General features: G+C 37.4%; 1 protein-coding gene across 1 annotated transcript in view; it reads right to left on the bottom strand.

Moving 5' to 3' along the window:
• The window catches only part of DNAH5 (dynein axonemal heavy chain 5), a 136,622-nt gene that overhangs the window by 26,345 nt on the left and 83,656 nt on the right, over positions 1–26,621 (bottom strand). The window contains 13 exon segments of the mRNA XM_068396901.1: positions 5,956–6,138; positions 6,551–6,706; positions 7,994–8,310; positions 10,324–10,459; positions 11,060–11,197; positions 12,103–12,282; positions 13,724–13,927; positions 17,023–17,199; positions 17,461–17,575; positions 19,511–19,742; positions 20,698–20,965; positions 21,751–21,904; positions 24,488–24,618. Coding sequence (XP_068253002.1) covers positions 5,956–6,138; positions 6,551–6,706; positions 7,994–8,310; positions 10,324–10,459; positions 11,060–11,197; positions 12,103–12,282; positions 13,724–13,927; positions 17,023–17,199; positions 17,461–17,575; positions 19,511–19,742; positions 20,698–20,965; positions 21,751–21,904; positions 24,488–24,618 — 2,391 coding nt within the window.

Below are 26,621 nucleotides of genomic sequence, written 5' to 3'. Positions count from 1 at the left end.
AAGCAATGGGGGGTGGAACCTTTAAAAACTGGGATAAACATCTGGCACAAGCTACCTGGTTAGTTAACACCAGGGGATCTATCAATCGAGCTGGCCCTGCTCAGTCAGACCTTCTACATACAGTAGAAGGAGATAAAGTCCCGGTGGTGCATGAAAGGAATCTATTGGGAAAAACTGTCTGGATTCTTCCTGTAAAGGGCAAAGGTAAACCCATTCGTGGGATTGCTTTTGCTCAGGGACCTGGATGTACTTGGTGGGTGATGTTGCAAGATGGTGAAGTCCGATGTGTCCCTGAAGGTGATCTGATTCTGGGTGAGACTACTTAATTCTGAACTGTATGTTGTTACTGCATAAGTGTCTTTTAGGTTAAGACAGTGGTGATGAGACCGGAGCTAGCTTCATCAAGTGGCGTCCAGTAACCTCCTCGAGTCTGACATCTTTAACCTGCAACCCGTGGGCACGAACCATGACAAAAGAGAGACTGCTAGCCAGAAAGACTGCTGAGAGACTGCTAACCAGATGGAAACCCACAATCCTGAACCAAATGAACTTGATGGACTTTTCGCATAAAGATGAATCATAGACTAGTGATATGTATATATATATTTGAAAATGAAAAGGTACTGGTGATCTGAGTATGACATGAATGGTATGGAATAAGGGGTGGAATGTCCTGGTTTGGCTCAAACCAGGCCAAATAGTCTTAGAGAACCCAAGGTCACTGCTTACATGTAAAGAGCTGAAGGGGGTTGTACCTGCAGGGAGGAGTGGACGGGGCAGGTGACCCAGGATTGACCAACGAGGTATTCCATCCCATACATGTCATTCTCACTTTCCTGTTTATCACTAACCCACTGCCTCCTGGAGGTGGGGCCCAGGAGGGAGGGGCCCTCCTGTCTCCCACTGATTGGTACCAGCTTTGCCAAATCTCCAGTTAAAAGCCTGCAGGTGTGATGGCAGGAGAGCTTTTGCATTTTGCCCTCTGCCCGTGCTGGGGGGAGCTACTGCCTTTTCCCCTCTGCCTGTACTGGGGGGAGCAATTCTGCCTGAGGAGGATTTCCAAGCTCTTGATCTTGGTTTTGTACATATTTGTATATATTTGGTTATTTCTATTATTATTGTTATTATATTCTTTTTCATTATTATAGTTTATTAAAACTGTTTTAACTTTCCAACCCATAAGTCTCTCTCCCTTTTCCCTTTCCCTTTCCCTTGGCGGGGGGGGGGAGAGGGTTAACAGAGAGCATCTGCCACCTGGTTAATAGCTGGCCCAGCTTTAAACCGTGACACCTTAGATGAAAACTTTAGTGAAAAATCCATCTATTAAGTTCTTAAAATACTTTTTGCAGATCAGGAAAAGTACACAGTTGAAAGTTTTCTGTATGTCTTCAAAAATTGTCAGTCATAACATCAAGGATGCCAAAAAAGTAAGCCAAGTTACCATATTCATAAATTCAAGGAACTTGCACCAAAGAGGCTATTTCAAATCCAGTGTTATGTATTGCTTTCACAAGCCGACATCATTTTACAAGCTCTACCAAAGAATGTTAGATCTTGCTAATATTCATAAAATATAAAAGCTGCCACATAGCTTATATCATTCTGTCACAAAACGATTCACAGGTGCAAGAATTTGCATCAGCTGTTCCTTACAAAACTTGAGCCTTTTTCCACCACAAATCTTGAAATATGACTGTGAAAATTCAAAAAGCCATAAATAGTTCTTGTATATTACAACTCCCCTACTAATCTGACATATCTAAGAGAGGTCAAGGACAACAGAAAGGGCTTCTTCAAATACATTGCAGGTAAAGCCAACACTAGAGGCAATGTAGGCCCACTGATGAATGAGGCGGGGGTCCTGGAGACAGAGGATAAAAAGAAGGCGGAGTTACTGAATGCCGCCTTTGCCTCTGTCTATACTGCTGGAGGCTGTCCTGAGGAGCCCTGGACCCCTGAGGCCCCAGAAGAAGTCAGGATAGAGGAGGAATCTGTCTTGGTTGATGAGGGCTGGGTCAGGGACCAATTAAGCAACCTGGACGTCCATAAATCCATGGGCCCTGATGGGATGCACCCGCGGGTGCTGAGGGAGCTGGCGGAAGTCATTGCTAGGCCACTCTCCATCATCTTTGCTAAGTCATGGGGAATGGGAGAGGTGCCTGAGGACTGGAGGAAACCAAACGTCACTCCAGTCTTCAAAAAGGGCAAGAAAGAGGACCCGGGTAACTATAGACCGGTCAGCCTCACCTCCATCCCCAGAAAGGTGATGGAACAACTTGTCCTTGGTGCTGTCTCTAGACACATCAAGGATAGGGGGATCCTTAGGGGCACTCAGCATGGCTTCACCAAGGGGAAGTCATGCTTAACCAACTTGATAGCCTTTTATGAGGACATAACCCAGTGGATAGATGATGGTAAAGCTGTGGATGTGGTCTATCTTGATTTCAGTAAAGCGTTTGACACAGTCTCCCACAGCATCCTTGCAGCTACACTGTGGAAGTGTGGTCTGGATGATCGGGTAGTGAGGTGGATTGTGAACTGGCTGAACGAAAGAAGCCAGAGAGCGGTGGTCAATGGGACAGAGTCCAGTTGGAGGCCTGTGTCTAGCGGAGTCCCTCAAGGGTCAGTACTGGGACCAGTACTATTCAATATATTCATTAATGACTTGGATGAGGGAATAGAGTGCACTGTCAGCAAGTTCGCTGATGACACCAAACTGGGAGGAGTGGCTGATGCGCCGGAAGGCTGCGCAGCCATTCAGAGAGACCTGGACAGGCTGGAGAGTTGGGCAGGGAGAAATTTAATGAAATATAACAAGGGCAAGTGTAGAGTCCTGCATCTGGGCAAGAACAACCCCATGTACTCATACAAGTTGGGGACAGAGCTGTTGGAGACCAGCGTAGGGGAAAGGGACCTGGGGGTCCTAGTGGACAGCAGGATGACCATGAGCCAGCAGTGTGCCCTTGTGGCCAAGAAGGCCAATGGCATCCTGGGCTGTATTAGAAGGGGTGTGGTTAGCAGGTCGAGAGAGGTTCTCCTCCCCCTCTACTCTGCCCTGGTGAGGCCGCATCTGGAATATTGTGTCCAGTTCTGGGCCCCTCAGTTCAAGAAGGACAGGGAACTGCTAGAGAGAGTCCAGCGCAGAGCCACGAAGATGACTAAGGGGGTGGAACATCTCCCTTATGAGGAGAGGCTGAGGGAGCTGGGTCTCTTTAGCTTAGAGAAGAGGAGACTGAGGGGTGACATCATTAATGTTTATAAATATGTAAAGGGCAAGTGTCATGAGGATGGAGCCAGGCTCTTCTCAGTGACATCCCTTGACAGGACAAGGGGCAATGGGTGCAAGCTGGAACACAGGAGGTTCCGCATAAATATGAGGAAAAACTTCTTTACGGTGAGGGTGACCGAACACTGGAACAGGCTGTCCAGAGAGGTTGTGGAGTCTCCTTCTCTGGAGACATTCAAAACCCGCCTGGACGCGTTCCTGTGTGATATGGTCTAGGTAATCCTGCTCCGGCAGGGGGATTGGACTAGATGATCTTTCGAGGTCCCTTCCAATCCCTAACATTCTGTGATTCTGTGATTCTGTGACACTAAATAAGCAAGTTTTTTGTCAAATTACATAACAGCCAATCTATCAAAACATATCATTAAAACAGTATAAGTTATACATTCAGACATATATCAAGTCTCTCAAATCCAACTATTCCAAGAAATATAGTAGAATTAAATTTATACAGATATAACAGCTACCCTTTGACTTTCTTATGCTTAGCTCACATCCTGCAAATTGATTTAACATTCTGGTGGAAAAGAAGAAATCAGTACCAGTATTATTACCAGTAATCAATCACTTCTTTGAGATATATGCCACACAGATTCTACCAATGGGCATACCAGACAACATAGGAATGGAAAGTCAGACTTTGCAGAATCTTTAAATTATCTGCTCTAAACCCTCCTTTTCCTCGCTGCATGTCTCAATCTCATTCATTCTAAGCGCAGAACCATATTAGAGACAGTGGAACGGTAAGAAGGATATAAATGTACATACAAACCTTAAAGAACACTAACTTCAGATAAATAACCTCTTCTCCTTTTGGGGCAGAAGTTCAACACATGCATTCTAGCACTGGATATCACCAAGCAGTCATACTGCTCAAATCAATTGGCAAACTGTCTCATGGTCAAATAATCCCACCACCTCCCTACCAAAGTTCTACAAGAAGGCAGCAAGAATCCAGACACTTAAGAGGGAAATCCCCAAATTCCTAAAGGTGCGTAATTATATATCATAGGAAAAAAAAAAAGGTTTTGGACAGTGGGATATGTCTGAATTGTCTCTTCAGGAAATTTTGAACCACAGGATGCAAAAATAGAGGCCAAGCAAAATGATAAAGTGGTAAGTATATTCTATGAAAATCCCCCTGCCTGTCATGTGGTCCACTTGTCATTTATCTGGAAGAACTATCCCCAGATGGTCACAAACAAAGCAGCAGTGAGTACACCACTCTGAGAAGCTGGTCCAGAGAGCATAGAATGTCCACCCATTAGACATTCCCAGTTAGTGGCAAAGATATCATGGAATAGTAGAATAATGTCAGTTTGGAAGGGACCTCCAGAAATTAACTAGTCCAACCCCCTGCTCAGAGCAGGTCTAAATACATCAGTTGCTCAGGGCCATGTCCAGTTGAGTCTTGAACCCCGGCAAGAATGGAGATTCCACAACATCCCTGGGTAGTCTGTTCCTGGTTTTGACCACTCTCAATGTAATTATTTTTTTTTCCTAATATCTAATCAGAATTTCCCATGTTCCAACTTGGCTCCATTACTTCTCAGCCCATTGCTTTACACCTCTGGGAAAAATTAAGCTCCTATCTTTTCTGTGTCCTCCAAGCAGGAATACAGCAACTCCGATGACTGGAGGAATTTGCTATAAAATTACTGTCATCTTGAGGAATGTAATATATTGCAGAGCCCAGAAGTGAAGTTTGGCATAAGGCTTTGTGAATATACACATCACAGTGTGTTTCGGACAGACAGTGATAATCCCATTACATAGTGTGTTGACAAGATGACAGTGGTTGAAGCGAAGCTGATGGTGCAGTGAAACTGTCTGACAAAATATAAGTTTTCACAGAATGAGCATGATTTCTCTCATGAGTTCCACAAACTGATCAGGAATGAAATGCAACTACTTGACATTAACAAGATGACCGAGGCCATTAAGGCGGAATGTCTTACATTGGGGGGAAGTGGTGGAGAGGATGGGAGGACCTCAACAGATACCACAATAAGGGAACAAACACATTCCTCTCTAGTGAAGAGGAACTGGAATTATTGCCAAAACCTTAGTAAATACACAGTCATAGATGCAATCCATAGTGTCTCATTTGACTTCAACATTGCCTGACCTTATAGTTACAGGGATTAGGTGTCTAATAGTTCAAAAGATGCCAATCAGCGTTCCTCCAGAACTGCTGGTGACATGTTTATTTGGATTGTCATCCTGAACTTGGACTTCCTCAACTAATACATCTGCAATGTCAAAATAGGTAGTTAGCCTGTTTCCCCTTGGAGCAAGGAAGTAACTAAGTCCTTTGCACCAGGTTATGTTGTCATGAGCTCCACAGTGTGTAGACAGAAGAACATGAGGTTTTATTCCAGCCCCTTTTCCTTTTCACAGGCCATTCTCATGAGGTCATAACTCATTGAGGCAGGAAAAATAAGTTGTGACAATAAAGGCAAATAGAAACTTCTACTTGAATGAGTCAATTTCTTCTGTGCCAGCTTTTAAACCATCATAAATACATTATATTGAGAATAATCATAATAGAGAGAGCCAGAAAGTTACCCTGCAATATGGGAATGAAGAGTAATAAATTAAAATGAAAGTAAAACCTTCTACAGGTTAATGTAAGATATACAGGCAGGAAAAAGATACAATTCTTTTACCTGTTTCTCTTTGAGAATGACCCTGCCTAAGAGTTGATTTTCAAGACCTTTCATGGTCACTGTAAAGTCAATGATGGAGGTTCGAGCACTAATTTCAGGAGAGTAACCTGGATTTGGCAGTTTCGTAGTAATGTAAAGTCTGAAGCCATTCATAACATCTATTTCCTTATCACCAACCTTCACCTTAAGAAAAGTATTAAAGAGAAGTCTTGAGATATCAAGAACGAGTACACATTCTTTCAGATACAGCACGCAGAAACAGAGCTTACATTTTTCTGTTCAAAGGCATAAAAATCCAGCTTTAGATTATATGTCTGATGCAAAGAATTTGTTGAGAATATCTATGGAATACTTTAAATGACTCATTCACAGATTATTTCTATTTTTAAAAATTGTCATAAGCAAATAGGTTAAATATATTATCTATTTGTGATCTTAAACTTAAACTCTACTTTTTTTTGGTATTAGCATCCATCAAATTTAAATATGAGTTTAATCTTTTGTAGGCATATACTTCTTAGGAGTTATTTTATTGAGGGTAAGGGGCAGGGCAGGGAGCTGTTTCCACTTGTTTGCTCATTTGTTTTATTTTTACCTTGTTGGCTGAACCTGTTTTAATGAAGTTTCTTTCCAAAACATTATCAAGTGCTGGGTCAAGCTCTTCTCCAACATCTTCTATCAAAAGAGGTCTTCCTAAAGAAAGGCTGTCTTCTAAGTGATTTCTAAAATACTTGTGATTCAAAGAAGTGATCTAAAAATACAATCACGGACCTACATATTAAGTCCAGTAACCAAGCTTTTATTTGTTTTATATTTATAAATAATTTCATTTTATTTAAATTACTGACAAAAACAATGATCCTACGGTTAGACTAGGATTAAGGCAAAGATCGTGACCACAAGAAAAGATAGCATCAGTGTACCATATTGTCAGATCTCATTGAATGTAAACTTCTGTTTTTTAATTACAAAAGTAGAAGCAAAGCAACACTGAGCACTTAACGTTTCCATATACTATGAGTGCAACTAGACCAGAAATTCACAGGCATCTTTTATCACCTTCAATTTTATGTTGGATAACATCCCCAAGTCAAACTGCAGCAAGGTCAGTTCCAAGATTAGGGCTCTTTTTTTTTTCCTCCCCTTGAAAATTAGAGGTTTATATTAAACAAGCCATTAAATAGTCTTTGCTTTAAAAAGTAGTCCTCAGTACAATTGTGATTAATTTTCAACATGTACATAAAGGACATTCATCTTTGTTTATAACTCCATAGTTAAAGTCTAATAATCATTTTTTAACATAACTATCTACGCAACCATTAAAGGGTTCCGCACTGAGATAACAATCAACATGAATGAAAGTAGCTTCCTAGTAATACTCTCAGAGCCACTCTATTATCATCCTTCAAACTCCCCTTTATCTTTTTAAAAAGCTGGCTTATGGGTGTAATTATAATTGTAGCAAACAAGGACTCTCTTTCTCATATTTTCCCGTTTGCATTGAATTGGTGTGTCTTGCCTCAGACAGTATGTTGTTGCAATACTGTCTTCCCTGAACATTTGGAGAACATTTAGCACCTGACATTCATGCTAAGACAACACAAATTATCAATAAGTTCTTATTAAAAGATGATACAGATATCATGCTGTGCATCTTCATTTTGAAACATTTATCTGAACTTGTCTTAAACACTTATTTGCCTTTTTTTTCTAACGCTTATAGTATTCTGCAAACATGCTTCAGCCCATATCAGGTATTACCCATCCAGCCTATTTTCCAACAGTTTACGTTTCATTAAAATGAATTTATTACACAAATCAAGTCACTGGTACTAATAAGCTTCAAATGTACATTTTCATATCTAGCCAAAGCTCAAATCTACCAAAATCTACCAAAATATATCTGAGATGTCCTTTATATCCAGACTAGGCATTTTATATAAAAGGCATTTGCTAAGTACTATTAGAATTACCAAACTGTAATGTTTTGTGAGCTAAGAATTTCTAGGGGTTATGAAAGCATCAGCATTCCTATTACCTGAAGTTCATTTCTGCCTTCCTTATTTTTAATCCAAATTTTACCCTGTGCCTGTGGATCGATTAATAAAGGATAACGAGATGCTTTAGTGACAATGATTCCATTCTGTATGGATAAGTCATCATTTGGTAATCCTTGCAGGTTCCATTCACTGATAGCTGGAGCATCAGTCAACATTTCTATGAGGTTCAAGTTGTTACCAAAGGGGATTTTCCGGCTTTTCATTTCCTTTTGCCAGTCATTTAATAGCAGATTGCGGAACTCTTGGTTAAAAGGACCAGAATAGGACAGAAAAGCTGTAGCCAAGAGTACATCACCTTAAAGAGAAGGAGGAAAAAAGAAAACATTACAACTTCGCCAATTCTATTCATGAATGAGCTGATTCATTTTCTAGTTGTTACATGTTTTGGCTGGTAACTAAAGAACACGCTTTGGCCCATAAAGACCACAAATGAGCCTTTTTCTCAAGGTTCATTACATAGCGAGACAATGCTACATTTCAGTAGATGCCATGTTTACTTTATCCTTACAATACAACTGTAGGAATCAAGAGATTGGCATCTGGCAGCCAGCCAAGGTCAATCCAACATACACACACATAACACTATTCCAAACACCAGATTCTGCACAAACAGGACATACTCAAACTTCCAATTCCATCATTTCATTGCACAATCATGAGAACAGGCTTAAACAATTTTTTGGTAGGGAGAAAAGAACCTTTACTTAGGAGTACTAATTAAGAACAAATCAATTAAGGAGAAGCTGTGCCTCAGTACCAATTACCTCTGAGGCAGCTCTAACTCCTTCATATGCTGCCAGTATCTCTTTTTCAGAAACAGCCTTGTCATTGCTAGGCTCTGTGGGGGTCTCTTCATTGTAATCGTCAACATTGTAGCTATCATAATAGTCATCGCGATCTTCTACCACATCCTCCTCCTCCTTCTCTTTGCCTTCATCTTCTTCATCCTCATCTTCCTCCACAGCTGTTCCTGTGAAGTCTTCTACACCTGCCTCTGTGGGGAACTCACTTTTATAAAGGTCATAGTCTTCATCCTCATCTTCATCTTCTTCCTCTTTGGACAGAGCCTCATCCACAACCTTTGTCTGAGGACAACATACATATTCTGTTCCATGGAACTGGTCTACTTCACAGGGCAGCAGCATGCCATAACTGTGCAGGATCGTCCCTTGGTCACGAGCCCATCTGTATGTTGCATCTCTCCCTTGATGACCTGAAGTGTCATGAGCCCACCGAGCTAAAAATAGTTCACCTTTATGTTCCCAGTCCAAATCTATTTGGAACACTTTAGCAGCCTGATCTGCTTGTTGGTTGTTTCGATGTTACTACTAATAATAAAAAATTGTAACAGACATCATTACAGTTATATTAAGTGTGACAAAGTTTTAATCTTCTGATCAGCTTCAAAATTGCCGCCCTAAGTTTCATGACACCATAGTTTTGGGGTTTTTTGTACCTCTGAAGTAATATTGCAGGATTCCAGACTGAAGAAGATACTGTACTTTTATACTGAGTACTAATAGTTTTTAGACTTTTTCAAGTTATCTATAAAAAAACCCATGAAGAGTGTGTGGGGAAGGTATCCTCTATTTTTAGTAAGTTAATAATACATATATATATACTATACCAGAAAATAAAACACAACCTATCTACTGTAATACAACCTATACAACAATATCTACCTTTTACATTTCAAGGCAAAAGTCAGAGAAGAAACTTCAGACCACAGCAAAGGACAAGATAAATTTCATTTACTTGATGTAACTAATCAATTAATTCTTTATTAAACAGTACTTTAGTTTCCAAGTGCATATTTACAAAATAAAAATTAACTTCTAAGAAACAAAAGTTTTATGAGCATCAGTAACTGTGTTTAAAAGTATTGATTTCTACATATAAATGTCAGTGCCTGAATATCAGTTTTCCTCTGCTTCATATGTACTCTCAGTTATAGACATTTTATTGGCACTTGCTAACATATCACTCTCTTTGGACTGCTGCCTACAAACATCAGTCAAGGTAAAACATCAGTGTCCCAAGTATGCACTGCATGTTATACACATCAAATAAAAGCCCATGCACAGCATACACAGTTACTGTATTTTTTTTAATATGAACTTTAATTTCATATTGTATTTTTTACCTAGTAGTGCTTTAGCAAGAGAATTAATAACAATTACCCTCATTTTAGTAACAGGGAAGCTAAGCTACAAAGGAAAAGTTTGAAATTTCAAATGTTTTCAGTTTCATTACCCATTACAACTCAAGTGAATAACTTCCAAGTTCAAAGGTATGGATGAAAGCTTACCCACTAGCCTCTTGGTTTGCATGGCAAATTCTTTACTCTGCTCTGTCCACCTCTCTTTTTCACCTGCTAAACCACTTATAAGACTTGAAGCAGTTTGCATTTTATGACGGCAACGCTCAGCATCTTCAAGCAAAGTCTAGAGAAAACCATGCACCAAGAAATATGATTTACAGGCATGTATCTGATAGGCCAGAAAAATCTCTACATCTAATTAAACCAGTAGTTAATCAACAGCTCATAAGTATATACTCAAACACTCATATCACCATGCAGAGGAGGAGGGAAAGCGGGATGGAAAAAATATATCAGGACAAGCTATCAACATCTGTCATAAATGTGATTCAACTTTTTTAATATTTCTGCTCTTAGCTTTCATGTTGGCATACATATTAGATGATGTGAAATGCCTAGTACCCATTAACTCTGGGGAATTCTGCACAGAATTTCAAATACATTATACACAGATAACATATATTAATGAAACGATGTTATAGTAGTAGACGCTAAACAAATAATCCACATAAAACAGTTTTTGAGGAGGGATGGGGGGAGAGGATCAGTAAAGAAGGAGAGAGGTGGGATCCAAAGAGGCAGTATCCAAATAATATCTATCTGTTATCCTCTGTCCATCAACATCCTTTCCAAGGAATAATAGTGAAATCGAGATTTCTTTACCATAAGGGTGGCAAGCCTCTTGAACATTCAAATAGTTTCTTTTCTGTAAAGGGCAGCTCACCTGTTTTTCTCTCATTGCTTTTTCATACTCCGCCTGCACAATATCTAATTCTTCTTGCTTGGCACACAGTTCTTCTTGAGCTTTCTGCAGATCCAGCATAGCAGTGGTTAGGCGATTCTCCTGGATTGCTAAATTAGCCTATGAAACATACAAATATAAAAGTGTATTCATACATAAAACATCTCAAAGTATTTGCTATAATGTATCGCAAAGAGTTTTACTGTACTGCATTCAAAATCAAACTGCTCAGTAGAGATTTCTTTATTCATTAAAAATTTTTATTTAAACTTTACAACAAACTAATTTCTTATTGCATGTAGCTGCAATTAAGCAGTTGGTCTAACATCAATTCAAAAAAATAATTAGAAAAACTTCTGGGAATACTGACCATTCTCCAAAAGTTAGTCTGATCTGGCCTTCAAAAAAGTCTGGTGCCACTATAAGTCTATTTGGTTTCTCCAACCAATATGCTTTGTCTAACGAAAGAGACTACCTCTAACTACAAATCTTGCTTCCCTCTCAGTCATTCTTATTATAAATACAGGTTATTCTATGTTAAAATCGTGCTTGATCATATTCTTCCTGACTTTCATTTTTACCTTTTAACAACTGCTTAGGCCTGTTTTTCTTTAAATAATGCTGAGGAACAGAGACTCTGTACAGTCTTCTTATGAATTGGGATCCTGAACATTAAAAGAACAAGATCTCAAGTCTTTTCCTACTTAATTCTTAATCAAGGTAAAGCAATTGCAATAGTGAATTAAACTAGGTGGTAGCTTCTTCAACCCTATTCAGAAGGGGCCCAGAGGCACAAAATAGCACAATCTCTTTCATAATTTTGACAACTTACAAATGGTAGTACATTTGAAATATATTTTACTGTAGAGTTACTATTTTCAAGATAATAAATTCCTACTGAGGCAAGCACCATTTGGAATAAGGCAGCTTATGTTCCCAGCAGATTAAATCCTCAAGTGCACACAGGTGGGGAGGAGAAGGAGCAAAGCGTGTTTGTGTGCCTCCCACTGGTTAAACAGACTTACCTTTAAAGGTAATACTTCTTTGTTGATGGAAAAAAATACAGCCATAGCTTTGGTCCATGAGCAAAGGCCAGCAACATTCCCACATACTCTCTTAGCTGTGTCAATGTTGTAGTCCACCATTTCAAAATAAGGGCTCAAAAGTTCTACCACTTCTTCATTAATTGTGTCCTTTGGAAATTGCTAAGAAAAAGTGCAATATACATAATGTATGCGATATATGTGAACTATATACATATGTATTTAAGCACACACAGAACACTACCAAGATCACAAATGTTACTTACAAACAGCTAATATGAAGATCTCTGTCTCATGCATCTTTGAGAGCTTGCCAAAGTCATTCCACTCTATTCTATATTCTTACAAAATGGAAAAAAGTTTGCCTTCATTTATGATCTTCACTATCTTACACTATGCATTACCATTACACAGCTAACTGTTGATTCAAAATATCACTGATATCCTGCTTGAAATTCCATTTTCATTAATACTGAATAAGTAACTTAATGATCTTCAAAGAGAAAAGGAAAAGCTTAGCTCTGGTTCATAAACATACATTATACAAGACAGTCCTCTCAAAGGGCAAGCCAGCTATCTTCTCCTTAAATTACCTTATCTCATTAGTAGACAGTATTTCAACTTCAAGAATTTATTTTTACCTTCTCTTTTCTCAAAAAAAACATCTCTTACATTTTTCATCCCCAAAAGCTCTCAATTTTATCCCTCAAATTTATTCCGAGGGACAGGTATTCTATATAAGTTTGGTTTTCTTTAAAGATTTATTGACAAGGTATAATGAAAGTTCATCACTGATGAACTTGAAAAAATAGCTGTTCCCTGAAGCACAAATAGGTTTATTCATGCACAAGCAATGAAATGTTGAAGCCCTTCAGTAAATTAAAAGTCCTTACGAGTAGATGCAATGTGAATACTACATAAATGGCATCTGTGGCACTACCAACCAAGCAAAGTTGGTCAAGCCTGCCCTCTGTGATTTCCCACTGGACTAGAGACAGATTAAGTAAACTCCTCAAAATGTAGAAATCAGAGATAATAACATTCAGTGGGGCACAACAAGGTACAATTTATTCTGAGTAGATTAATCATAATATTATTAGTTTAAATTATGAACAGGGATTTATTCACCAGTTACTCTTCCCATTTTCCTAGACACATGCTATGGTGCTGAAAATCCCAAATTTCAAAAAATTCTGGTTTTGTACATCCTAATAATCACCTATTCTTTTGCAAGTCACTGGACAAGTTGCAATGACGAAAATTAACAAAAAGTTAGATACCAGAAAAAAGATGTTTTCTATCAGCTTTAATGAAACAGATAAGTAATGGCTATTCAAACCAAATGCTTAAAGCTTTGAATCATTTGTCACTGAAAGTAATTTCATTGCCTTACTTAGGAGAAACTATAATTGATTTATGTCCTGACTTTGCCAGAAGGATTCAAGTTTATTTCACTATGACACAATTTTTAAGCCCTTAACATTTCAGATCTGTTGTGTGTCTGATTCCCCTTGCACATTTGTTCTGCTATGAACACTAAAGAATATACTGTGGCCTATTTTCTTAAACTAAAAACATATCAGAAAGAAAGTTGCACAAGCACCTGTAGGTTCTGTAAGAAGTTCCCTGCTGTCATCAGTTTCAAAGATTCTTGCCATGATGGGATGGTACAGCATTTTTCCTGATCAATTTTCACATTGTTCACTTTTCGCTGGAAGAGTAGTAACACACAGTCCATGATACGCATAATGAGGTGAGGAGGTCGACCCAGTGTGCGGACAGTGGCAATATCTGCAGGTTTTATTGTCTATGAATTTTAAACAAAGGGTAAAGCAATGACTGTTATTGTTTATTTAATAAGACATAGAGCACAAGCTCACCTACAGTATTAATCCACTGGAGAAGAAAAAAATTATTCATATTATTTTTGATTGAAAATAATTTTACCTCTAAAAAGCATAGAGCTAGAAGGACCCTCCAACCAGATTTTCACTACTGCCTCCTAGCAACTACCAGGAAACTTCAGCTCAGCCACCTTCACAGCAGCACCTAAAAGCTTCAAAGTACCATGCACATTTTTGACCAAAAAAAGTAAAAGCAAAACAGAAACATCTTGAAATTTTACCCTTTTTTTTAAAAAATGAAAACCTATTGACCAGAAACTGAGTTTAGAAAGGAAAATACGTGCTGTTGATATTTGGCAAATAAAGGTCAATTAAGGAAACCAGTGAGAAGGCCTGATACATGAATAGATTTGCACCTTCTGATTCATCTTACTGTGAATGTTTGTATTGTAGAAGCAGGCCTGCGAGAAAAACAAATAATTTATAATAATGTATGAAAGCCTAGGCCCTATTGAGTAAGGCCTAATAATCACAGGGTGTAAATCTAATACTATAACTCATAACTCTACTGTACATCATGAATCAAAAAGGACTACCAGAAAAGTCTACTAAAGATGTCTGCTTAGAGAAGCACTGATTTGAGCAGTAGCGCATACTGCACCACATACAGATTAAAAAAACACTGAAAAATGGTAACTGCTGATGGGCAAGCCCACTCCTGTAACAGAGAGAGCTTGGGTTAGAAGCTTTGCTTATTCACAGGCAGTTTAATCAGTCTAAGTACCCAACAGTGACACATAGTAAGCAACAAGTTCTTGCAGGAATTATGACACCTTGCTTCTAGCCTAGCATGTGCCTCACTGGGAATACATAAAGGAAGATTTTAATTACTTGTATTGATACTTCAAGAAAGGGATTGTAAATTATTGCAGATTATCCTGATCACCTTCCTTCTGCCTGCCTTTTGTTTCCCTTCAGTATTTTGCTGCTCATTTGGTTCAGTGTGCACCTGATAATTCAGCGGAGTTTTTCCAGATATCTGTGTGGAAACTTTAACCAGTGAGACCTTTAGGAAATTCAGCCCATCTTTTTTTTTTTGCTACCATTCAAATTGTGGCAAAAGAGCTACACTTAATTTCAATCTATTTATTTACTTCTAGTTGTGCATTTAATGTGCAACTAAATTTTATTACTTACAATTCTTACTCAAACTTTAAAAAATTAATCTCAATGTATATTTAAAAGTGCTTACAAGCTGTTCCGTACCTCTCTGTCTCTTAACATAGCATTTAGCAGTCCTAAAATATGTAAAAAATTGAGTGAAATAACCAAACCACAGATATTTTTATCTGGGAAGTGACCTTTATATTTATCAAATCTTTTAACAGATATTCGTCTACACTTCAAGCAGAATTCCATTATAGGAATCCCTACCAGGAAGTCTGCAAATCCATAATGATTGTGAGACACATTTCTTGAAAGATGCAGCCCTATACAGACTCGTATGGAGCATTTTCTTCCTTAAAGGAGTTTCTGAATGAATGAATGCATGCTGAGAATACAGATATGCATGCTGATAGGCTTGCTTTTATGATAGTTTTCCTTTCCCCTTTAGGCACAGGTAAAGCAATTTATTATAGCAAATGCAAGTATTTCAAGATTAAGCTCAACTTCCTTTCCCCATTTTGAAGTCTCACAATAATGCTAGTGTAGCTTTTCCTTAAAATCAGATTTTTGTTTATTAGAATCCAAATTTTCAAGAAGAGCAGTATTGTTTTGGTTTGGTAACTTTAGCCAAAACCAGAAAGTAAGCTGTAATAAGACGCAGGTCAGACACAGGACACTGGTGCTCTTTTTGTACCTCAGACACTGTCCATTTATGCACTTGTCAGAATGCTTGCCCACCTCTGGGATTTATTTTTTTTACCTTTCTCTTGTAGCTAAGTATCAGGATCTTATGATCCAGACCTGCTCTCTTATTCCACTCTCATCAGCTGTCATGTCACCAGCCTTATTTAGACATTTCTACTCTGCCCTTCAAGAATCATGGCAGTCAGAGATTGTTAAGCACCTCTCCCTCAAAGTGAAGTCATACATTCAGAATATCCACTAAAACTTATTTCTACAAGATTTTGAAGACACTGATTTGAAGGAAAATCACAATAGTCTTTAACCATCACAACTGATGGCAGCCTCTCAAGTGGAAAGGAAAACCTTCCAGTAAAGCTACATAACAACCTTCGAGGTTTATCTAACCTTCAGGGTTTTCCTTCATTCTTTTCTATTTCTTGAGATGCCAGCTCCCTGCTAGCCTCCAGTAATAGGTTTACTTCAGCTCACAGTAGTGCTGCTCACAACAGAAATGCCTTGTGGGACATTCTCTTATACAGTCAGCTGAACAGACAGTAAAAAAAAATGCTACACAAGATCAACAAAAATTAATCTTTTTCCATCACTAATGATGCATCATGTAAAGATATGAGCAGAGTGTTATCACTCTATCAAAAAAGCTTTACAAAAAGAGTATGTTGAAAGACGTGAAGTCCCATGGTGAACGCTAGAAATCTGGGTAATGCCACAACTCATAAGAAAAAAATGTTTCTTTGAAGAAGGCAGAAAAGAGTGGATCAGCAAACTTGTTAAAAATGCAATTCATTGGTGGAAACTTAAAATAAAATAGAAGGTTTATATTTGGATGGAATTTCGACTGTTTTTACATGAAAGGCACTTCACTCATTGCACACAAGCTGTTTTATAACAGCATCAACATTCAGTTACAGGTCTAATATCAACCTGCAGCACATGATATATCAACAGTAGTTTCAAATGAAAGTTAAAACTTGCCCTTTTCTGAAAAACTGCCTATTTTTGGTTTGGTACTCAGGTGGAAAAAGAAAAACAAATCTGAACCTAAAAACCCTCAAAATATGTATATTTATTTGCATACATTCTCTGTCAACTGATGAGTTATGCAATGCATCTACAATCTTATATTTGTTTTCAAAGAAGCCCATCTTCTCACCAGTAAAATGATGTTACACATGGTCCAAGTACTAACCTGTAAGGCTGCTTCTGCCTCTTCCAAAGCAGGCTTAGCGGCTTCCAACTTCTCTTCAGCAATGGCTTTGTCAACCGAGATACTGTCTACAATAGTTTGAGCTTTATCTTTCACTTTCTGAACTTCACCCTTCACCTCTTCAGCAGCCTGCGCTTTTACAGTAACTTCTTTCAATACCTAGAATGTGAGAAAAACCACATGTCATATATTAAAGAAAACACCTGGCTGGAAGAATGTATTAGTTTTTGTTGTAAATTTTTTTCTGTTGAATTCCAGAACCAGAAAACTCATACATGACTTTCATCACTGTTATAAGTTTCCAAGATCCCTTTTTTCCCAACACTTAACTTCTTTTTACTTGATTAATCTTTACAAAATAGAAGAAATAAAAAGAGGAAAAAAAATCAAACAGCAATACACTTTGAAGGCTGTACATACCATGTCAGCTTTTTCATTGGCAATTTGAAGTTCCTTTTCTTTTAGCTCCAGCTCTCTGCTTAAAGCAGCCACTGACTCAGAGGCCTCTTTCAATTTTTCCAGTCCAGTATTCATTCTGGATTTAAAAAGCAAAATAAGAAGCATGTAATTCCCTATGTAATTTACACTCCACTTTCCTAATTATTCTATCAATAAAATTAACTACATCAATCAGAATTAACACTAGCAAAAGAAGTTTTACACCGAAAATAAAACTTGTACAGGGATTTTCACATAATCACAGAATGGTTAGAGTTGGAAGGGACCTCTGGAGATCATCTAGTCCAACCCCCCGCCAAAGCGGATTCCCCCAGAGCACATTGCACAGGGTCACATCCAGGTGGGTTTTGAATATCTCCAGAGAAGGAGACTCCACAACCTCCCTGGGAAGCCTGTTCCAGTGCTCTCTCACCCTCAAAGCAAAGTTTATCCTCATATTCAGATGGAACTTCCCATGTTTCAGTTTGTGCCCGTTGGCCCTTGTCCTGTCACTGGGCACCACTGAGAAGAATATGGCCCCATCCTCTTGACACCTGCCCTTAAGGTATTTGTAAGTATTGATAAGGTCTCCTCTCAGTCTTCTCTTCTCCATGTTAAACAGACCCAGCTCCCTCAGCCTCTCCTCAGAAGAGAGATGCTCCAGTCCAGACACAAGTGTCTGATGTCTTCAGAATCAAGAAAGTGAACAATAAAGAATTACATAAAGATAGCCAGTGGCTTGAAATTTTATGCACTTTTAAGTCAAACAGTATGCCTTTATCATTGCATAAAAATCCTATATGTTGGTTCCGCATACGTCACTGTCCCTGTTGCGCTCCAAACTGATACTCAAAGGACTGAGTTTTGTACTGCAGAAAGCATTTTCTGATCACTAGAATCCTGAGAAATATCTCAAATCACTATTTCTTGTTTGAAGAGGACACTGAAAAGGCTAATAAAATCAAAATATTGAAATTAAGACCAATCAAAAGAGACAAACAGCAAAATAGCATTGAGATATTTTCTCATTCATCATTAAAATGCTTCTTCAACAGTGCTATCAAAATCTAAGTCCTCACTTGCGACTTTTCAGACAAGTTTAAGTGGCCTCTACAGAGGCTGCTACTGCAAAGGCTAAGCAGTACTTTGACAGCTAAACAAATACAGGAGAACAGATTAAGAGTAACACCTGCAAAAGCAATTCAGACTATGCAACTAAGGTTAAGCGAAACAAATTGACATGCATGAACTAATCTAGTACATTTGAGGCATCAGAAGGTAGAAAACAGGACCAGACCTCTTTGTTTTACAAGTCGTCACCCATAATGTAACTACAGATTTCTAACTCAATTCAGCTTTGAAGCCAAAGAATATTTCAAAGTGAAATAAACTAGTTTGGGTCTTTCTTAAAAGCTTCCAGCTCTTTCAAAACTGAGAAGACAGTTTTTCTTAAGGGTGATACCAATTGATACACTAAATACTAATTTTATATTCTATTTGAGTATTTCTGACATGAAGATAAATCTGCAAATAGACTTCATTAGTTTAATGAAGTATCTGAAAAGGAGAATGAATGTATCAAAAGCACTTTAATAATCTACATGTAAAAAGCTCAGTAGCCTAAATTAGGCTCTATCATCACAAAACCAAAAACGTCAAGGGTATTTCTTACATGTTCATATCAGAAGGATACAACTGTTTATCAAGAAAACAGAAGTTGCTCTCTGGTAAATTAAATGCTACTGTGAATATATTATGAAATTGCATGTAGACGTTTTCTTTTACTCGTTAAAAATACATGGGAATAATTTATATTCACTTTTTTTCCCCACCACCTTGCTTTTTCGTATATCAGTTACAATATTTGATCAAATTACACCTTTACACAATTTTAGGAAACTCAAAAAAAAAAAAAAACCCAAATCCTTTTGCTGTGCAAAGAGACAAGCCATGCATTGAAACGAAGCATATCAAAATATACCTATCTGGAGAACAAAACCACAGAAAGACAGTAGTAAACTGAGCAGTTTACCTGTTTGCTAATGTCTGCACTTCAGCATGCTTTTCTTTGTATGTGGTTTTATATCCCTGAATGAAGGACAGGTAGGATTTGGGAGTCACATGTGTAGAACGTCTGTATCTTTGAAAGTAATCAGAACACTTCTCTGCCACTCCATCCTGGAATGAGCCCATACACTGCACAATTTCCCTCTTTGTATCAGCAGTGCAGTCCATATCAAATGAGGACAGGAAATGTTCAGATACTTAGGAAAGAAGGAAAAACATAAATGTAAGTAAATATTCAGGAAAAACTCTTTGCTTATAAACAAGGCAATATAAAGGCTATGTACCACGACAAAGAGAAATATTTCATCTAATTTGAATATTCATCTGCTAAAAGCCATTGATCTGTGCACCACTTACTCATATATATTTGGCTTTGTATGTGGCTGAACTATAAACAGCATTTTATTTTTAACATTTCACAATCTAATATTTCGTCTATTAAAGGATGGTATTTGATTCACCAGGCAATAGTTGCAAAGCAGAGAACACCTCTGGAAGTAAAGTCTTTATACAATGTTATTGGTAATCTAAGATTCATCTTGATGTCTTCTATAAATTTAATTTAAAATGTAAATACTAGTTATCAACCAACTTATTGACAGCTGTGACATGGGAGATGCTTTCACATTGCGTAAACAAGATATTATGTCAGCTTTCACACAGCTTCTGAAACACGTGTTGTCTTTGTTCTCCACCATCAGATTCTTAACATTATTCCACACTTCTCAGTAAAAAGTATAGCCAAGCATGTGGTATTCTTTCACCTCCAAAGTGTGCAACTGCTTTTTCTCTCTGCATCTGTCTAACTGCTAGCTACCAGAGACTGGGTAATCACAGCCTTTCTCTATATGCCTGATCACAGGCACAGTCACTAATAACCACCTTCTTCAGTAGTATTTTGCCTTCTTTACTAATGCCTTTAAGCCATCTTCAAGGGGAATTTTTCTTCAAACTGTGTTCAAAACCTTTCCTCTGTTAGAAATATTTCAACAGTTTAATACAACAAGATTTAAAGAAGAAAACATCTATATCAAATTTTAGAACCAAGTAAGTTTCTTCTGCCAATGTGCTGGAATATTCAAAGCAATTAAAACAACTTCATGACCACCGATCACAGAATTAAATATCTGCAAAGATAAAACCTACACCTACCGGCCACTAGAGCATCCTTAGGCCATCGGCTGAACCAATCTATAGTGCATCCAGAAATGAGAGCAGGGAACTTCAGGGCCCTGTTTCGGAATTTTTCACCTACTGGTGAAAAGCAAAGAACCACGTGAAGGTTCTGATGGACTCTGGTCATGAAGTAGTCATACAGAATCTCATTAGTTGGAGGTCTACGTGGATGTTCCTTTTTGAAGGTGGGAATGAGGTCAGTAATGATCTCATCTACTTCATCACGTGCAAATAAGTTTGACACCTTTGAGAAAAAGGAAGATTTTTTTCACGCTTTATAAGATGATTAAAAATAGAGTATATAGCATAAGGTTCATTTAACACATAGCATTTCAGGAAGGGACATACATTTCAGACACTGAAGTTATTAGGACCCATCCCACTCCTTTAAATCAGAACTTTTACTGAAGTGATTCCATTAAACACACTGAAATCTAACTTGCTGTAAAATTAAAACCCACTCTCCCATATGAAAAACAAAGAATCCATATACAATGGTTTTGCTTTCTTCTTTTAATATTCTAATAACTAGTAGAAAGCACTCTGAAACACACCACGAAGGAAATAAATAAATAAATAAACAAACAAAGAAACAAATGCCATCCCATCCATTCTGGACATAAATTTACCATACAAAAACTAATTGTACCCTAGTGAGATATTTAATTTAACAGACAACTTCATTCAACTTCAGTGATGTTCCCCAAGTCTCAATTTTTTTTAAGCTTCTCATGTCCCTGACAGCTTGTCAACAAATTTAATTTGTTGTCTAAAATTAATTTTAGATAATTTCTCTGTATGGAATGATGATGCTCATTCTTAATTTTACAATAGTTTTGTGTCACTCTAACCTAGTAGAATAGATTGTTTCCATTTTTTATAATACTGTAATGATAAAAAGCACTTGAGTTTTAGCTTGTGAAAGTGTGCCCCTTGATATATAAAAGAATATTCAAATAAATTCAGTTATTTTACTTCAGAACTATAAAATTAAAAATGCAGAAAAACGATCATGAGAAGGCATCTTACCTCTCCCGATGATAAAACATTGTTCAGGTATTCCAAGAAAGACTCATCTTTGATCTCATTGTCTGTAAAAAGAAAACAGATGCCTTTCCCTTGCAGTCCTGCTGTTCTGTATAAGAGTTTCAGATCTTCCATCAAGTTTGAAGTGTTGTACAATCTACAAAAAAAGACAGCTGTACTAATATTCATTCTTTTTAAAAAGGGCTTCCAGTTAAAAGAAAAAGAACAAGCAAACTTAAGTAAGAAACAATCTCCTAGAATTTAAGGCAAAAAGTGCCAAAGTCCAGGAATATTTATTTAGTTTAGGAGGAAAGACATCGTTTATTTCAAAGTCTCACATTAAATACCTAATCCATTCTTCTCTTTCCTGCTTTCTTTTTCACCTCCCACATCAATAAAAAAAATAAAAATAAAAAAAAAAAACAACACCACAACTCCCCATCCCAAACCCACCAAAAAAGCCAAAAACAACAACAACAAAAAAAAACCCAGACCTGAAGGCTTATCATGCTATTTATTTCTATTTTGCTAGAAAAAGTGAAAAGACAGACAGGTATTGTCTCACAGGATTTTGTCACGTGCTGGGTGCAATAAGATACTTCAAATTTTTTTTTACTAATTAAAAAACTAAAACTAGTTGGCCCTTCTGGTGAAAGTCATCACCAATGGTGGCACTCACAGTTTTACAAAAAGGAAAGAGAGCAGCAGCAAACTAAGAGATAGAAAAATATTAAAATTTTTAGACAAGGTGTGATGGGTTGACCTTGGTGTCTGCAGAGTTGTTTCTCTCACATATTCTCACTCCTCTCTCCAGCTGCAATCACCATTGCGCAGTAACTTTTTCCCCTTCTTAAATATGTTATCCCAGAGGTGCTACCACCATCTCTGATTGGCTTGGCCGGCTGGCATTGGTTCTATCGGACATGGGGGAAGCTCCTAGCAGCTTCTCACAGAAGCCACCCCTGTAGCCCCCCACTACAAAACCTTGCCACACAAACCCAATACACAATGTTACACTGGAATGATCTCTCTGGCTAGATAAAGGAGTGTGATAAAAGTTGAGGTTTCTAGGATGCCCATGAGGAATTAAAACAGAGAAACAGTTGCATGCAACTTTACTAAGAGTTTCTTATGTAACCATAATGATCTCATGTACAACCTGAAAAATCAGAAATTGTACAATAATTCCTCGCTACTAGGGAGGAGCTCAGGAAATAAATACATTGGTTTTATGACTTTTTTCTTGATGATTAAGAAAAATTTTTGTGTTTCAGCAGAGATATCATAATCACCAAGATAAGGTTCCATACATGTGTTTATAAATAAGGCACTGCAAAGACACCACTAAAATTAGAAATGGACACAGAGAAGACACAAATATTCTACGTTTTTTTGTTTCAGCTTCAGGGGAAAATAATGATTGGAAGACTTATTCAGTTAATTACTCAAAATTAGACAAATATAGTGACCTGAAAAGAATACTTTAAGTTATACATTGAGTTAGAAATATCACTATCATCTACCTTGGAGAACTAAATGAAACCATTTAAAATCCAACAATTATTATCTTTAAGAACTCACTGAAAAGGAAATTTTGGATTAACAAAGGGCAAACAATTCTATCCAAGAAGGATTCAAAATTTTTCCCAGAGTTATTTTGGCACAAATTATTAGATGTGATTTAGGTAAACACGTAAGGTTAGAAAAGCATGGAGTTTAATTTTATCAATCAGATCACACTTCTATACTTGCTTGTTGGCCCATTTGGAGAACTCTAAGGGTTTGTAAAGCAGGATTATGTTTTATCAGAATCTTATGATCCTCAGGTGCCAAGGCAACTTTAAGTGGGAAGTTGCACACCACTTTCTTAATTCAATATTTCACCCTCTAGTGGCTTCATAATTCTTTGTGAATAATATCCAGCAATTTGTTACTGCTTGTTTTGTCAACTGTACTGTAATCTCTCCTGAAGTCATTCCTATTTCAGATAGATCCTCTAATGAAATCCTCACCAAGAGGCATTACCACATGTGAGTCTACAATTTCTTCTGCAGCCAACACAGCTGCAAAAGAATTAAAATAATTTAGCTTCTCTACGACACCTTATTTGAGTGCCGAAAATATTTCCTGATCATTGACTTGTCCTACAGACACTTTGGGAGGCACTCATATTCTAAAATATTCAGAGAAGGATTTATATTTTTTTTTATATCTTTTTTGAGTTATTCCAAAAGAAACCACATTGGGTTGAACAATATGAAATAAGGCAAGATATTGTTGGAAAAGACTGTCAAAATACTGACATATACATAAGATCTACCAAATTAATGTGCAGGGATGAGGATTCCACCTCCTTACACAGGTGTTATTTCAAATATTACAAGATAAAATAAAGGCATTACGGATAGATACCACCTACAAGTACTCTCAATACTGTTTAGTGTACTGTGTAAAGATAGAGAGTAAAGATACCTTGACACTGGGAATATTCCTTCTCATTCTGTGAACCACACAAAACTGCTTACTACTCCAAAGATGGTAAAAGCTCAGACTTATTGTAGAAAATCAAGCAAATTTAGTAGGTCTCAAAGGATTTTCATGTCTTTCCACTCTAGGCAACAGTGATCAGCCTGTGTTAAGCTTGCTCTTTCTCTCACTGCAGAGACTGGGAGCCTGTTTTATTTATAGGAAAAGTTCAAACACGAAGTACTAATTTACTTACATTTTAATTAATGCTCACCTTGTTAACATTATCTGGAAGGTATCATAGCCAGCTATGAAAGATGCCAGTCTTGTCAAGCTCTGCTTTCCTGAGCCACCAACTCCAACTAAAAGAGCATTTCCACAAGGAGTGCGAATCACCCGAGAAATCTGTGTAAGATCAGAGTCACTTATTGCTACAACGCGTAAAAGTAACACACTCAGAAATCCTATGCTACTGCAGTAATAAAGTTATATTAGAAATGCAGAACAAACTGAAATTTTAAGGTTTAATTAAGGATTCTATATTACTATTAATATATTTTATGGACATTTGCACTTTGCAATATTTTCTGTAAACCTTCCAATAGCATAGCAATCACTTGATTCCATTATTGTGAACTTTCAATTATCAGTAGAATTGCATCTTGCACTTCTACAAAGCACAAGTAAATCTCAACTGTGATTTGTTAGTGATGTGCTACCATAACATGACGGATTATTAAAATTGGGAAGGAAATAATAATTTCCCCAATACCATACCCTCTGGACAACTTTAGTAAGACCCATCTCTCCACGCGCCTTCATTGTGACCAGAAAGACAAGTTGTCCCAGGCATGTTAAATTCAGGAGAAAGAGTCTCACGTATTCTCTGCAGTAGGTAATAACACTGCCTTTATAATAAAATTTCTCAAGCTTCCGGTTTACTCAATTATAAAAATGCACAATATCAGTATGAATATTTGGTCACAGTGGAATATCTCCCAGGTAGATCTCCCTTTCTTTCCCATTTCATTATTTATCTTTTAAAGCAAAAGGCAGTAGTTACCTACTACTCCACATTTCCTTTCAGTTCAGGATAGTGCAATGTAAACAAACAGACCCTTTGCAATTCAGACCAAAAAAATTATCAGCACTATCTATCAGCACTATCTGTGAACTGCATGCAGCACCCATCCCACTGTCCACAGACAAAAAACAATGCCAAGAAATCTGGAAACAGGTAGAAGATGTTACCTGATGCTGAGAAAATATGCCTTTAAGTACAGGAGACAAACTTGCTCCACACCCCATCAGTTGCACATGGACAGATACTCATAGTACACAGAAGAGCCTACATTAATTTCCAGAACAGCAGGGAGGCACTTGCCTCTCAAAGGCAAGGTAATACCAACCACCTGGTTAGCAGCTGGTCTCCTCTGCACAAGCAATGATGCAGAGTATTGGCTCCTGTTCTCTTTATTATCTTGAACATCCCTCTGATACCCCTAGAATTCCACCATGCCAATAAGCAGCCTGGGATACCTATTTACTTGCTATTCCTCTAATATACTTTTTTTCAAGTTAATAAAAATAGTCATGTCAATTTCCTGCAGTTTTAAACCAATATATTTTACATATTAAGTGCAATGTACTTGTTATTTTTCATACGTTAAAGTTTTATAATCAAAGATAATATCAAGTATGAAGGCTTACTCTAAGCATATCTAGTCTTTAAGTAGAGAAAGAGAAATAGATTTGCACACCACCCTTGGAATATTGCTGATCACTTCAATTACGGCTACTAGATCTTTTCCAGGCAAAGTCACACAAGCTGTAAATTGGAAGCTTTCTTCTCTGTTCAAGATGTTCCTTAGCTTTAACTCATTCAAGTCATACTACATCAGGCCAGATTAGGCTTACCTAACTTTCTCTTAGAAGCCATCCCAAGTCTAGCTAATGCATGAAGCTCAGACTTGCACAGCTGTAAATGCTGCCTTCAGGAATACGGGATCAGAGAAGCACTATATATTCATTTTATCTAAGTGAGAATTAAGATAATGTTTGTGGTATTCACCATATAGCTACCCAAAGAAGAGATTCCTGAAGTCATGTGGCTCTTGGGAAAAAAAAACAAAAAAATATTTTTTGGCTAGCTCCTGAATTTATATAGATTTTTTTTTTACTATGAATAAACCAGAAACTTGTTAGTGAGTGTGATGATGATTTAACAATTTTCCTAAAGAAATCCATAGAAAAACATCATCCATTTTGCAGGGAAGACCTTAAAAGAAAGCGACTAATTTTGTGAAATGACAAGAATCCACTCCAAAATTTTGAAAACTGCAGCTGCAATGTGTTTGTCAACTATAATTAAATTTAAATTGTTTTTATATTTATTACATTATTTGTTA

Source organism: Nyctibius grandis, chromosome 3 (genome assembly GCF_013368605.1).
Source record: "Nyctibius grandis isolate bNycGra1 chromosome 3, bNycGra1.pri, whole genome shotgun sequence".
NCBI lineage: Eukaryota > Metazoa > Chordata > Aves > Nyctibiiformes > Nyctibiidae > Nyctibius > Nyctibius grandis.
This window is presented reverse-complemented; position numbering and strand designations above follow the sequence as displayed.